The sequence below is a fragment of the Pseudorasbora parva genome, chromosome 8 (assembly GCF_024679245.1).
Source record: "Pseudorasbora parva isolate DD20220531a chromosome 8, ASM2467924v1, whole genome shotgun sequence".
NCBI lineage: Eukaryota > Metazoa > Chordata > Actinopteri > Cypriniformes > Gobionidae > Pseudorasbora > Pseudorasbora parva.
Genome location: NC_090179.1, coordinates 31444858 through 31459923, shown reverse-complemented (window position 1 = coordinate 31459923; position 15066 = coordinate 31444858). Strand labels below are relative to the sequence as shown.

Below are 15066 nucleotides of genomic sequence, written 5' to 3'. Positions count from 1 at the left end.
AGTCTTACAGAGTAAATCAGAGAACAATATCATTGGCCAGGAAGTAATATGATTATTTCTCAGCATCCTTGGGGCTGAATACTGGTGGAAATGTCAGCAGGTTCTGTTAGCGAGCTAATTCATCCATCAATACCCTGCCTTCCTCCTTTCTGCATCCCACCAGCACTCTTATATAGGGGGAGGGTTTGCCTTCTCTGGAATGGTGTGGGCTGTTTAAACACCATTTCATTGGTCCAAAACCCTCGGCTGACAGAGCAGGCACTGTTCTGAAAGGACGTTGATGTCTACAGCAGAATCAAACTGAGAAAAGCTGTAGGTTTAATTATGGCTGTTATGACTCAGTCACCTATAAACCTTTGACATGTAATGCTTCCCAGTATAGTGAGGAGAGTCATTAAATATCCTTCACTTCCAACGCAGCAATGCTTATATAACACTCCCACCCGACACACACCTGCAGTGCTGATGGGGCATTTAGACCCCTGGTGTTACAGTTTTTCAGTCTGCTTTTCTGAATCAGTTTTTGTGTTGCACTGTGCAACATATTTGGTCTTATCCAGGAAGATACTTGAGAAAAAGAGTGATTTTATTATGTGTGATCTATCTCTGCGCTAAGGGCAGAACGACTGAGTACACTACAAGATGTTTACATCCATCTCACTGATATCTCTTTCTTGAGGATACGCTGTTTATCTCCACCAGAAAACTTTTTTTTAAGTTGGTGCGAGAAATTATTATAGCATTTTGTCTTGGCTTTGACGTTTAGCGCCAAAATCTGTCCCACTTGGCCCGAGGTGTGTTTTTCCTCTCTGTAATGAAATGGAGAAGTGGGTGTCAGTGATGACGTACTGTAGCCGTTCATCAGCTGTTTCTAGAGCTTCGCATGCTGTGTCGCTCCTCAAGTCAGACGACCATAAATACATTTGTGCAATGCTGAGATCTGCGTCTTGCTAACTCTTGTTTTCCAAATCACGGGGTCAGCCTAACTGAGATGGAAGTTTATCTTATTTGATCCTGGAATATTCCAGTCATCCCCTCCCCCACCACCGCCATATTTAAAGGGATAGTTCACCCAAAAATGAAAATGACCCCATGATTTACTTGCCCTCAAGCCATCCTAGGTGTGTATGACTTCTTCTTTCAGATGAATACAATCAAAATTCCTGAGCTTTATAATGGCAGTGAATGACAGTCCAAAATTTGAAGCTCAAAAAAGTGCATCCATCCATTATAAAAGTACTCCATACAGCTCCAGGGGTTAATGAAGGCCTTCTGAATCGAATAGATGGGTTTCTGAAAGAAAAATATCCATATTTAAAACTTTGTAAGTAAAATATCCTTCTATAGGTTGAGGGTGAGCCTTTAGGCCGTATTTTTATGCCAGGAAAAGAGATATCTGAATCATGTTGAATGGGCTTTTGCTGGTAGGACATTTGAATAGTAATTAGATTAGAAATTATATGTGGTTTTTAAACACTAATTGTATTGAGTTTCAGTCTGGCACATTTTTAGTTGGTAAAAAATAACATTTATATTATCCTCATAACTTTGCTGTATAATAGCTGCAATTATACTAAATACTTTTCTAATTATTCTAAAGTACTTCATTCCCCAGTGGCAATCACACGGTGGTCTTGTTGAGTGCTCGCAACATTAGTCTGGATGGATGAAGGTAATATATAGCTTCCATCTCGATTTCATGAACTCACTATCACTTTGCGGATCTGTTACTTTTACTATATGACACTGTAAACACAATGCAAGTGGATACCTGCTTAATTGCTTCTCAAATGAAATAAATGGCTGCTCACCTCAGCAGGCACCGTGAGCCATAGACTACAGAAAAACGTGACCTTTATCTACCACACTTCTCTTGATGGCAGCACAGAGCCCCTGGGAATATTGATGGCGCTCCCTTCCGAGCCCAATTATGCTTCTGTGGACTGTTTACAATCCACTGTCATTAAAGATGTTAGGAGGATTGACTTTTTTTGTACCCAGCCAGAGGTGTCTAGTTGAAGCATAACAACAGGGAGCACTTGCCCTTTCACATTTCAGCTCTGCTATGAGAGGTGGCCTTCAGATCCCAGTACACCACATGGAGCATATGCAGCGCAGTAGCACTCCGGCCCAGACCTGCAGCTCTGATAACGATCTCATCCCACATGATGAAGAAGTGTGAATGGAGGCTGCTTGTGATTATTACCAACGTCAATGCCAGTTCACACGTGCATGCTTGCTTTGAACACATACACATAGAGATGTTGCAGTGTTATTGAGCTTTTTCTCAATGGGATCTGTATAGATGTGGCTGAAGATATCGCCATAGCTGTTTAATTACAGGCTTGCAGTGAGAGCTGAGCAGTTCCAGTCAAATGCTATTCAGCGGTGTCCCTGCTCTTGCAGAGGGAGGCTAGAGACCTGCTGTAATAACAGGGTGGTGATTCTTTCTTCTGCCTGAATGAGTGTACTTGTGCTTTGCATTTAAATGGATAAATCACCCAAAAACTCATGTGGGGCTAGAAATCTAGAGGCCCCCTAGCGGCAGCAAATTTAATCTGCCGCGAGTATCGTCTAGCAACTTCTGAGCTGTAAAAAAACAAACTCTGGTCAGGCTACAATTTGCTCAAGCTCACCAAAATTGGACAGTTGAAGACTGGAAAAATGTTGCCTGGTCTGATGAGTCTTGATTTCTGTTGAGACATTCAGATGGTCGAGTCAAAATTTGGCGTAAACAGAATAAGAACATGGATCCATCATGCCTTGTTACCACTGTGCAGGCTGGTGGTGGTGGTGTAAGGGTGTGGGGGATGTTTTTTTTGGCACACTTTAGGCCCCTTGGGCCTATTCTTAGTTGAATAACTTACATCAACATTTCCCCAACTGAGCCAAAAGCGGCAGTGGCAAGGAACCAAAACTCCATCAGGGCATGATGGAGAAAAATAAACCTTGGGAGAAACTGCAGCATGGCATATTAATATCCATGTTTTGCTTGATTTTAAGGCTGCACAATTTGTTTTGATTAAATCAAAATGACTGTATAATGATAATAATGATGATGATAAAACATTATACTAATTATTATTATTTTAGTCATATATTGATATACATAAAATATAAATTCTGACCAAATTGTGAAGCCCTACAAACAAGCACATAAAACAATTTAGTCCTACCCTCTTACTGTTCTCAAAAACCCTATTGACATTCATTGCATTTCTTCAAAATAACTTATTTTGTGGAAATGCAATGAATGTCAATAGGGTTTTTATGGACACCACTCAGTTTTATTGTGTGGACAATTTTTTTAAACATTCTTTAGACAATCCATTGAATAAACATATGTGGTTTTCAAATGTGTAAAAATAATGTAAATATTAAGGAAAAATATAAGGGAAATAGGAGGGCTGGAAAGATTTTATCTTGGAAACATGAAGTTGGAGGGAGGAGTAGGCAGGGTTTTGAGTCTGGGTGGGAGGAGCCAGGTTTGTTTATGCATGAGACTATGTGTCTTAACAAAACTTGAACTTCCTGTTAGAGAACAGCGTGTCCCAGTGGAGGATGGATTGACTTGTTGTCTTCAGTTTTTCTGAGAACGAGGGAAGGAAGGCATTCAAATGAAGGCTAGTAATGAGTGGTGGGTGCAAGAGAGGAAAGACAGCATGGGGACATCTGGAAACTGTTAACGTTTTCCTTGAGAGCTGCCTGCAGGAACTAATAAGTGTTCAGCTAATAAGTTGTGTTTACAATGTTGGATGATACCTCTTTGCCATTTAGCGATAAAGCCATTTCCATTAAAGTGTAGTATTGTTCTCTAAATGCCCACCTTTAAGGTTTGTTTCTCATTTCTTTCCCCCATCCCACCAACATGCAAGTGTAGGCTGTGTGTTTATTTATCAGCCTCCGTGGGCTGTAGACACAAGAAAGTATGTTTATTTGTGTCTTTATCTCTTTATCTATCTTGCAACTGTGAAGGTTCATGGTCTTGCCACAGGCAAAAGTTTGTGCTGTTGTTCCTCACCTGTTCATGATGATAACCATGCTCCATTTTGTCAATCAGAGCTCCAGGGACATTGCTTTAGAAAAAATCTTATCTTAAAGGACAGTCTGTGTTTAGACTCACGACACCTTATGTATTCATTACATCCCCAGAATGTTGTGTTCCATTATCATGTAGATTACTAGAAACCGGTTGAGTTTCTAAGAAGAGTACCTCTCGCAATTGGTCGCACATGTGGTGTTTCTCAAATATTCCTAGAATTTAAAGCCCTGCCTTGGCTGGTTTCCACATTATGTAACCCAACACTGACCCAACATGATGCAATTCTCTCACTGCCTAGCTGGAGCATGCTGCTTTTTGACTTCATGTCATGCCTGTATTTTCTGATGTTTTGAAGCTCATGTTAGCTCTGGGAATATGATTGGAACGCAGATCAGTTTTAGCTTTGTGTTTGGTCGAAGGTAGTTTGTTGTAGGGTTGACCCAATTTTACGTCCAAAATTTGCAAATGTTGATGTCTGATGTTGCACCAAAATAAATTTTGTACTGAAACACAGAAATTCACATTTTATTTTAAGTGAAAATTTAAACCAACAACAAAGTTTTGGTAATTAAATTGAGTAGTTGAACTTTTTATGCTTTTCAGAGTGTGATAAATTAAACCAGTCAGTCATAGTAAATTTATTTTGCAATGAGCTGCCTCTCGATAATTCAGCTGAATTTTTTTTACATATTGCAAATAATTTTTGGTCTGGGTAAAGTTCATCCATGACAAGATTACCTGTTGTAGCTTATTCATGTTGTGTGCACAAAATAGACATTGATAGTTGTTGTTATTTTTAAATGGCTGATATTGTCTTACTACCAACATGGTGCTGATATAGCACATTATTCTCCATCTATAGCCAGGCATACTGCCAAGCTGCAAAATATGCTAATTAGCTCGAAACATGCAATAATTGATGTTACTTTCCAACTGAATTTAGCTAAATAGCAGTACATTATTTGGTACTGAAAGTTTCAGGTATTCTAGCCATTTGTTCAGAGTCTTTGGTAACTGACTTATTTTTATCCTTATCTGCATGACAAATATAAATGTTGTAACCACTGTGCTTAAACCATGATGCATATTGCTAAGATTCAAGTGGAATCTCATTTATTGCCAAGAAGTAAGGAAAAAATTGGCAGAAGGAGATAAGGGCGGCACTTGTGTGTTTGGACGTGTAGTTCTTGATTCATAGCTGTTTGTTTTTCTTTTCCTTCCCACATGTGGTCAATGGTTCATCTTGTGCCTCTTATCAAACGGCCTGTGTGTCTGTTTGTGTGTATCATGCTCAGAGCCATTTGGCTTCAGATGAACTCAAAGATGGTCAAGTTCAAGGAATGACTGACATGTGATGGCAAAGCTATTGGCGTCCTTGAGTTGATCAACCCCTCCACCCAGCCGGAGCTGCTCCATTTCCTTTCTCCTTCCTATCCCCCAAAACAGCAAGCTTGAATCAGCCCAATATGCAATCAGACTGACATCCAAATGTTATTCCCTTTGTATTCCTTAAGGCTACATTGATCTCAGATCCCATAAATGGATCTACAGTATAATTAGGGAGGTGGGCTTGCCCTGGGATCAGATTACAGAGAAGAAGGAAGTGTAAGCTCACAGAATGCAAATCTTGTCAAGTCATGAGCACACGAGCTGCTTATACATTTTAATAAAGATTATGAAGACAACAATTTTTTTCTTCTTAATAAACATCTAAGGATACACCAAAATAAAAATTATATACTATTTTGGCGAACTATATTCAAAATGAAACACTAAAATCACTCATTTAAATGCTACAAGTATTTTCAGACATCAAAACATAATACAGTACGAAAATATATTCTCATATTGAAATTTACATTTAGCAGTGTTATTAATGTCACGAGTCTCGACCATGCCATGTTTAATTTTATTGTCAAGTTATAATATATAATATTATAATAGTTATAATAATATTTTTAGTACATTATGTTGCCATAGTTTCTAATTAATCTTCTACCTGTTCCTTGTTCTGTCATCTGCATTCTCTGTGTATTTAGGTCCTTAGTTTACTCAGTTTAGTGTTTGTCGTCATCAGTGTTTAATGTGTAGTTGCTTTATTCCTTTCACGTGTTCATTAAAGTCTATATATCCTGTTATTCCTGTGTTTTGCATTTCTTTGGATTTAAATACACGGTGTACATGTGACGATTAAATTATTAGTGTTATTATAATAGTATATAATTAATAGTGTTATTATAATAGTGATGGACCTAAATTAATTTGACCAAAACACTGAAGTTTTCATTTAAATGAAAATCATAACCAAAAAGAAAAATGATTTCAGTAATTAAATTTGGATAACTGAACTCACATGTTGTCACGAGATAAATTAAACCAGTTCTAGTAAAACGAGCCACCTATCAATATTTCAGCCAAACTAATTTTACATATTGCTACTCTTAAATAATTGTTGGTCACTGATGTACCTTATCCATGTTGTGCATAAAATAGACATTCAAGTCTAGTCAAAGTCAAACCATGCGCTGATTAAAAGTCACTGTTTTGGCCAATGATTTCAGTCCTTCATATTCTGTCCTGAAAAACAGAATATTCTGTTTTTATTTTGGCTTGTTTTTTCTGGCAAATATATTTTCGGTTACCGAAATTTCAAAATGAAAGATTAACAAAAAGATTATAAATTTAACAAAAATGTTACATAATGGCGGAAGTAATCTAAATGTAAAATTAAGGTAAATGTAGCAAAACCATTAAGGAAAAGTCCAGTGGAGATTTAGACATAGTAATGAGGAACGAGAGGGGATGTGGGCAGATGGAGTGTTAGCCACTATTACAAACTCTGCACACACACTCTCCACAGGCAACCACTTATGAGCAGCACATAAAATGGCCGCACTCCCTTGTTAATGGATCAGTCCATCACAACTGCATTAATGGGCTGCCAACATCAGTTCACTGAATATTACCATGAATCATAACATTTTCAGATCCGATGGTGGAGGAAGTTCTATAGATTGGTGGCTTGTCTTGATTACCTTAACAGCCCACTTCCCAATCAGGGGTCGCATGTTTTTTGTTTGGCCAGCATTCCACGTCTAATTCCTTCAGTATTGACACAGCAACCCTGTTATAAAGCTAGTGTGTCTTAATGGTTTCGGCACCAGGATGTTTGCATGCCAGGATTTGAAACATGAGTCGTCTTCATTTTCCGCACGTGCCTGGATTTCCGCAACCACCTGATTGCTGGAGGACATGAACCTGTGTGCAAACAAATCAGTGTCGTTGATGGATGTTCGCTGTTATGTGCTGTTTATGAGTAAAATTTTGTCTTGTTTTTCTTTATTCAGGAAACGCCAAGTTCTGTATTCCTGGTTATGGAGGTGAGTTTAAAGCATGTATTCACCCCTCCATCTCTCCCTTTCTCTTGTTTCTCTCTTCCACATGCTCTTGTTTTAGTCATGAGGCCACAGCGTGCCTAATGTTTCATGGCTATTCTTTCTAGTATTGCCCAACACTGCTAGCCTACAACACTGCAGCCTCTGAAGGAGAAACAAACACATCAAGAGGCCAAACTAAAAATATCTGTTCAGGGAAAGCTTCTCTTAAAAACAATTTCAAGAGCTTTAATATTAACTATCTTTAGCTTGTAATATCAGTCCAACACTTCTCATGTATGTACCTTCTGATAATGGAACCTGCTGGCTTCTGAGTATTATTTATTGTGACCTGTCTTTGTGACCTGAGAGGGTTTTGAAGCTAGAGTTTGGCTCAAACTCTAGAGGTCTTGGGTTGGCTTCGATCCGAAAACCTGTGGTCTAACCCGAGAACCGCACGGGCCCAGGTCCAAAATATTATTTTTTAAATAATATTTAATCATACAAAATATTTTTTACTTAATAAAATATTAATAAATCATGTAAACTAATGACATATAAAATGTATAGATCAGGTTTATCATAGCTAACTAAAACTAAAAGCATTAAAAATGGCTCTTTTTGATTAATTCTGTAGAATGATACAGTCTTGCGAGTCAGATCCAATATTTTTGTGTTGTTGTTTTTTTTCAAAAGCCTGCAATATAGGTCCTAATGTTCAGTTCAGAGTTTTATAGATGTTATGTCATGTTATCTGCCTCTGTATGCTCAGAGCTATTTCTCTCCCGCCATCAATGATGTGGAAATTTACTGGCTCCCAATATATGCTGACAGTCCCATAATACTGCATGACTTATTCAGATTCATTAATGTTTGTGTGTGTGTGTGTGTGTGTGTGTGTGTGTGTGTGTGTGTGTGTGTGTGTGTGTGTGTGTGTGTGTGTGTGTGTGTAAACTGGCCTTCCTCCTCCTGCAGCCCATATCCAGTCCTCAAGCCCCTACATAGTTTTTTATTGTTCTGTTGGTGTCAACGTTGAGTTTTATTTTCTCTGTTTGTTTCCTCTTCAAGTACTGCAATGGTGGAGACCTGGCGGACTATTTGCAAGGTAAGCAGCTTGTGAGGTAAACGCATCATTTGGTCAGGCTGCTCAAATGAAAACAGCATTGTTATTAAGCACATTTAAGCGAAGTCCACCTTTAAATGGGTTTCTAAAGTTTATGTGCATATTAAAACAAGGATGCATTTCTAAGTGAGCTAGACTTGAAGTGTCTGTCTCCAGGGCTCAATCTCAAAGCACACTTACCGCCAACACTCAGAGAGTCACTGCTGCCTCCATTATCATATAAATTTACAGATCATAGATGTTTGTCCACATACCCATTGTCTGCGTACTGTAGTTTGGTGTTTATCTTTGTTCCGTCAGAGGAATCTGGTTTATAAACCATGTTTTCACTGAGTGTGTGACACAGAGGTGACTCTGGTGCCATTTACTTTGGGCGTGTGATGTTGGCTGGACTGTTACCTCTTATGTTCAGAGAGAGCGTTATCTTTGTGTAACCATGGTCTTGGCCTCTTACCCTTCTCCCTGTTTAATTATGCAACCGTTTCTTAGTTATACAACCTCGCAGCTACAGCTATGCCAAACACTGTTTTGGGATCAGTACGAGGTTCATTGCGATAATAATTGCTTTGTTTACAGAGCAGATTGAGTGAAGGCAATCCTCTTAACAGCTCAGTGGATTACACCAGTTTGGTTCTAACAGGGGCCCAGAGCGCCATCACTCCATGTAAAATCCCTGAGCAGCTTCTGATTTTAACATGCCAACCGATCAGGGGCCTAGAGAACATGACTCTGATTGTCTTGTATTAGCTCAGTGCAGCGTACATCCTTATTCATCCAAATTCATCCTCCTAGTTCATCAGAATTCATTAACCACCCTCCAAGTGCTCATTAGGGTGGCCCGTTGTCCTCGGCCAGTGACGGAGAGTTTCGGACTAGTTGACGGAACTGTCACTTGACCTATTTGGCAATCACTATTTTTAATTATTATTATTTTTTTTTACAATAACTTTTATTTCTTTTGCAATAGTTACGCAAACTCAAACATTTAAAATTGCGCTTCAAATGTTTAAAACTTTTATCTCTCAGTAAGAACGGGTAATGTTTTGTCATGAATGCCATGTGAATGAGTTTCTTGTGTAATTTTAGAACAATTGTATAATTTTTTTGGCTAGTATGTCTAAATTACTAATTTAAATGAGAACTGTACGATAATAACAGTCAATATAAAATAAAATATTTTTTTTAATTCAGAAAAAATATAAAATGTATACATTTTTGTGTTCGTCCACAGAAAAGGTTGCATTATGCTTATGAATTACTGTCCCAGCCAGGTCTGATGAAAAATCATAGAAATTAATCAAATCTTACTTTTGGACTATTGGACATTTCAATAGTCAGTCTGCATTTTTCTAATTATGCTCAGTTCTACATTATTACTTTTGCTATCATTTTACTAATATAATTTTGTCTGTTGTATCCTTTAAAATCCTTTAGACATAATGTTACAATGTGGTTACATTAGCAAAAGTTTGTCCTACAGTCAATAGTCTAGTGATGTATAAAGCTAAGCTTCCATTGAAGTCACTTTCAAACCAAGCAGCTTTCTGTTGGTCAACACAGTTAGTTTGCAACCAGCTGGAACTTGATGCGAAATTTACATGAGGAAATTCACAATCATGTGGATTCCTACTGAAATTACTGACACATAAAGCCAATTGATTTTCAGCAAGTGTCCTGTTTAGAAACATTGTGTGATGTGTGTAAGCGGTTATACCGGCTGCAAAGCTCTCTGGTTAATTGAGGTTTTTATAGAATGTCTTAATGGATTTTATAGCCATGTTTCTCAGCGGTAAATTGTCTTTGCTCCTCCAGCCAAGGGCACTCTGCGAGAGGACACACTGAGGGTCTTTCTACAGCAGATCGCGGCAGCCATGCGCATCCTCAACAGCAAGGGGATCATTCACAGAGACCTCAAACCTCAGAACATCCTGCTGTCCTACACGGGCCGAAAGAAGTCCAGCATTAGCGGCATACGCATCAAGATTGGTAACACTCTCCAGAACGATTTGTTGCTGAAATGACTATATATAGAGTATTGTATCTACAGTATAATTCAAATGTCTGAGAGCACATTCCAAATCTCGGATACAAAATTAAAACTTAAACAAGGGAATAAATATCTCATGATGTTTGTAGTCCACTGTGTATGTACTCAATATTTCATAACCAACAGTCTATTTAATAGCATCATACACTTTCCGCCCTCTGATCTCTTACACAGCCGGTACTTTGTTTCCATTGTCTCAGTCTGTGCAGAAGTTATACGTCGTGACTCTCATACAGCAGTATGTTGCTATTAATAACACCGGTGTTCTCTTTGTTTAACAGCTGACTTTGGTTTTGCAAGATATCTCCAGAGCAACATGATGGCAGCCACATTGTGTGGATCCCCAATGTACATGGTCAGTAGCCACATGCTGAATCTAGTCTCACTGTCTCAGATTTGTGAAATACATCCGCGGTGTGAGAATTTGGCAGCATCATGTCCGCATAATCTATAATCTATCACTCTCTTTACAGGCCCCAGAGGTGATCATGTCCCAGAACTATGATGCCAAAGCTGACCTGTGGAGCATTGGGACTGTCATTTACCAGTGCCTCGTGGGAAAGCCACCTTTCCAGGTGAAGTTCATGGCAATGAAGCTAAAGTGAGATCATATATTAGCTGATTCTGATTTAAATGTTGTGATTTAATGGCTTTTTATGTTTGTATATGACCAGGCTAACAGTCCCCAGGACTTGAGGATGTTCTATGAGAAGAACAAGAGTTTGGTGCCAAAGTAAGAACACTGATTGTTTTATTGTTTTCTTTCGTTGTGTTTCATCTGCGTCATATGAAACACCACAATGTGTTGTAAAGTGAAACCACCATTGTTCCACATTTTGTTTGGGTTACCTGATACCTAAATAACAGCGAGGCCAATAGAATACACTATTGTTCTAAAGTTTGGGGTCGGTGCGATTAAAAAAATTAAAATAAAGTATTGCTTGTTTACAGGACACATTAGACTGACATAAAAATTCAGTAAAGACTTAAAACACATTAAAGGATTTCTGTATCACAGTTTCCAAAATATATTAAGCAGCACAGCTGTTTTCAACATTATTCTTGAACACCACATTAGCATATTAAGCTTTGTTCACACTGTCAGTGACATAGCGGCATGATCCTGTTGATTTCAATGGAGTGCTGGCGATGTCTGTGGGCCATTAGGTGACCATTAGTGACAGAATGTAGGTTTGTTCAGTGATGCAACAAAGTTGAGATATGTTGAATTTTATGCAAACGAAGAACAACTTTCAGAAGCAATGACCAATGTGAGTGAAATCAGGTGTGTTTGAGGGAAAAGTTGATCTTGTCTCTATATCCTGTAGTGGAGTGTCAGGGAGGAAAAGTTAGCAACTTTCCTATAATTTATTATACATCCCTGCGCCGACGTAAATCCAGATAGACTGGTGCTTGCACTTTCTCTGCAGATAAATGGACACGATGGCAAAGAGCACTTGCTGTTTCTCATTCATCTTCAGTATTAAGCATTTTATGTATGGATTCCATTTATATTTAGTCTTTTCCCTCCAAAATGCTTGTTTTTAGTGGCAAGAAAACTGATTTAATGTTTACAGCATGGAATAACATCAGCAAATGTCATTCATAAATGTTACTAGGCAACCACTAGTGGGAACGCCCACTATGTGCTGAAAATTCAGCTTTGCCATCAAAGGAATAAATACAAATTTTAAATGTATTAAAATAGAGAACAGTTGTATTAAATTATAATAATATTTCACAATATAACTGTTTTTACTGTATTTTTGATCAAATAAATGCAGCCTTGGTGAGGAAAAAGGGACTTCTTTTAAAAATATTTAAAAATCTTACCGACCCTAAACTTATGAAGCAAGCAACTAAATGTATTTATATTGCACGTTTTTAAGCAACATCCATTGCCCCAAAATGCTTTACAGAAATAAAACATTAAAATGTACATGTAGCTAATATTGCATACACCCAAGCAAACATTACTTAATCAAATGCTAAAGAAAATAAATACGTTTTTAAATAAGACTTAAAAACAGCAAATGAAGGAGCTGATCTCACATGGAGTGGAAGACTATTCCAGAGTTTCGGACCTGCCACAGAAAAGGCACGATCTCCTCTCATTTTAAAATTACAGCACAATTTTAAACATTAGTGTTTAAGTGTTCAAATTTCATGAACATTAGTTTATGGGTTACACTTAAGAATAATGGTCATTAGTTAACATTAGTTAACTACATTAATTAACATTAACTAATAATGAACTGCACATTTACTAATACATTATTAAAATCTTGTTAACATTAGTTAATGCACTGTGAACTAACATAAACAAACCATGAACAGCTGGATTTGTATTAACTAACATGAACAAATACAGTAACAAATGAACTGCTCATGGTTAGTTCATATTAGTTTAATACTTCAATTACTGTTAACTAAGGACCTTTATTCTAAAGTGTTACCAGTGTATGTACACAAATTTGCTGAAATTAAAAAAACCTCTTCATTAACATTTTTGATTATAATTTATTATTAATCCAATAATCTTGATATGGCCAGTCATTGACTAAATATCTTTCTGTTGACAGCATCCCGAGAGAGACGTCTCCTCAACTGGAAGATCTGCTGCTGGGGCTGCTCCAGAGGAACCAGAAGGATCGGATGGATTTTGGTCAGTGTATTTCTGTTGTGGGAGGATTTCCACCTTATTGTTCCTTTTCTTCATTCTCATATGTTCTATCTGCAGACACTTTCTTCAGTCATCCTTTCTTGGAATCGATATCAACTATTAAAAAATGTAAGTAAGAACATTTGTTGAGCAAATTCGATGAATAAAGTGTGGCTGGACACTAAAGCTGCTGTTTTTTGTTGTTGTTTTTTTTACCCAGCATGCCCTGTGCCAGTGCCCACATGCTCTGGCTTGGTCTCAGACAGCACGTGCGGCAGCTCTCCTTCCTGTCGTTACGTCTCTCCTCCAGTAAGCTCCTTACATTGTCATTGATGAATGTGTTGTCACAGACATGAGCAACTCCTAAACTAAGGTGTTGCATGAGATGATTGCAGCATTGAGAGATTTAATAGCACTGACTCAGCTCGAGGTAATCCAGCGTTTACCTCCACCTTTGTGTTGCAGTCCCTGCCAGACATGCAGACTCTCCCAGAGGACGTGCTGTCCTCTCCACCTCTCGGCCCTCCCAACTACCTGCAGCTGTCCAAAGAATCGGGCGGCAGCACCAGCAGCAAGAACTCCTCCTGTGACACGGACGACTTTGTGCTGGTGCCCCATCTCTCCGCAGAGCAGTCCTGTGAGTCACATTACATCACCGAACACACAGCGCATACACTGCAAAAAAAAAAAGTATTTTTTATTAAGGCGCCTCCACCTATCAACCAATCACGAAGTCGGTAGTGTTTCGACATCAGGGTTGCCAGATCTGCTCTAGTTATCACAGCTGCAGCTACAAACGTTCCTGCTGGATCCTGCAGCATATCTGGCAACCTTGACTCAGGGGGAGGGGGAGAGGGGATACACTGCTCTACAGTAATTGCAGTGTAGTGTTTAGTGATTGCATTGCCAGTTTTGGCCACAATCTTACATACAGTTCCTTTAAAGGTGGGGTAAGTGTTATTTCAAAACTGTTTTACAAAACAGACTCGGGGCCGAGTCCAATAACAAACTTGTAGCCAATCAGCAGGTATGGGGTGTGTCTTCTAATGATGAAGAGAGCTCAGTGCACGTCATTATTCAAAACACAACACACAACGGACATTTGCTTGAATATGCTCGTGTGTCATGCTCGCTTGTTTGTTCATTTGCGATCGTATTGTCGCTCACTTCAGCGATGATAAAGACCCGTTCATTTCCACACCGTATGGAGCAACTAAATCTCCTCACTGTCTGTTTAAAGTGTTAGTTTACAATATGTTTCCGACAAGTAAGATACTATACTCCTTATATATGTTTGTTTCCTCTTTTCATGATCTATATAACCATTAACCGGTCATAATTGTAAGATGGCGTTAGTTGGACTGTCACTCTCGTGTGCTATTAAGTTGTTCATTAGAACGGTTTGTGTTTTTGTGATAGAAGGGGTGACTTTTTCATTGAATATTCGACCTGGATTAGTAACACAGAAATTCTGCCATAGTCGTTGCCTGGGTTACGCGTGTGTGGGGCGGAGCTATCAGTGCTATAGTGATTTGAAATAACAACAACGGTTACCAGAAAGCACTTTCCCCACCTTCAATGTGAGATAATATAATTAATGATATTTTTATGATACACTCTTTATTTTATTTTATTTTATTTTATTTTTATTCTTTAAGCAAAACAATATACAATTTAAAAACTGTTTATTTTCATTTGAATCCTAAATTTAGCTAAATGTGATTTTTATGCTGAAAACAAGAAAAACACTTAATCTGATTTATATTTTCTTCTCTTAATATCTTAAAATAGTATATAAACGATTTTGTAAATTATTAA

The 15066-nt window shown here is 38.2% G+C and overlaps 1 protein-coding gene across 3 annotated transcripts in view; it reads left to right on the top strand.

Annotated features, from left to right (window-relative positions):
• Nucleotides 1–15066, top strand: part of ulk2 (unc-51 like autophagy activating kinase 2) — a 33374-nt gene that overhangs the window by 4612 nt on the left and 13696 nt on the right. For all 3 annotated transcript variants that reach the window (XM_067450911.1, XM_067450910.1, XM_067450909.1), the window contains exons 4-13: nucleotides 7390–7422; nucleotides 8485–8521; nucleotides 10352–10525; nucleotides 10868–10941; nucleotides 11060–11161; nucleotides 11261–11319; nucleotides 13169–13251; nucleotides 13327–13377; nucleotides 13469–13557; nucleotides 13714–13885. In XM_067450911.1, the coding sequence (XP_067307012.1) occupies nucleotides 7390–7422; nucleotides 8485–8521; nucleotides 10352–10525; nucleotides 10868–10941; nucleotides 11060–11161; nucleotides 11261–11319; nucleotides 13169–13251; nucleotides 13327–13377; nucleotides 13469–13557; nucleotides 13714–13885 (874 nt within the window). The remainder of the gene's footprint in view (nucleotides 1–7389; nucleotides 7423–8484; nucleotides 8522–10351; nucleotides 10526–10867; nucleotides 10942–11059; nucleotides 11162–11260; nucleotides 11320–13168; nucleotides 13252–13326; nucleotides 13378–13468; nucleotides 13558–13713; nucleotides 13886–15066) is intronic.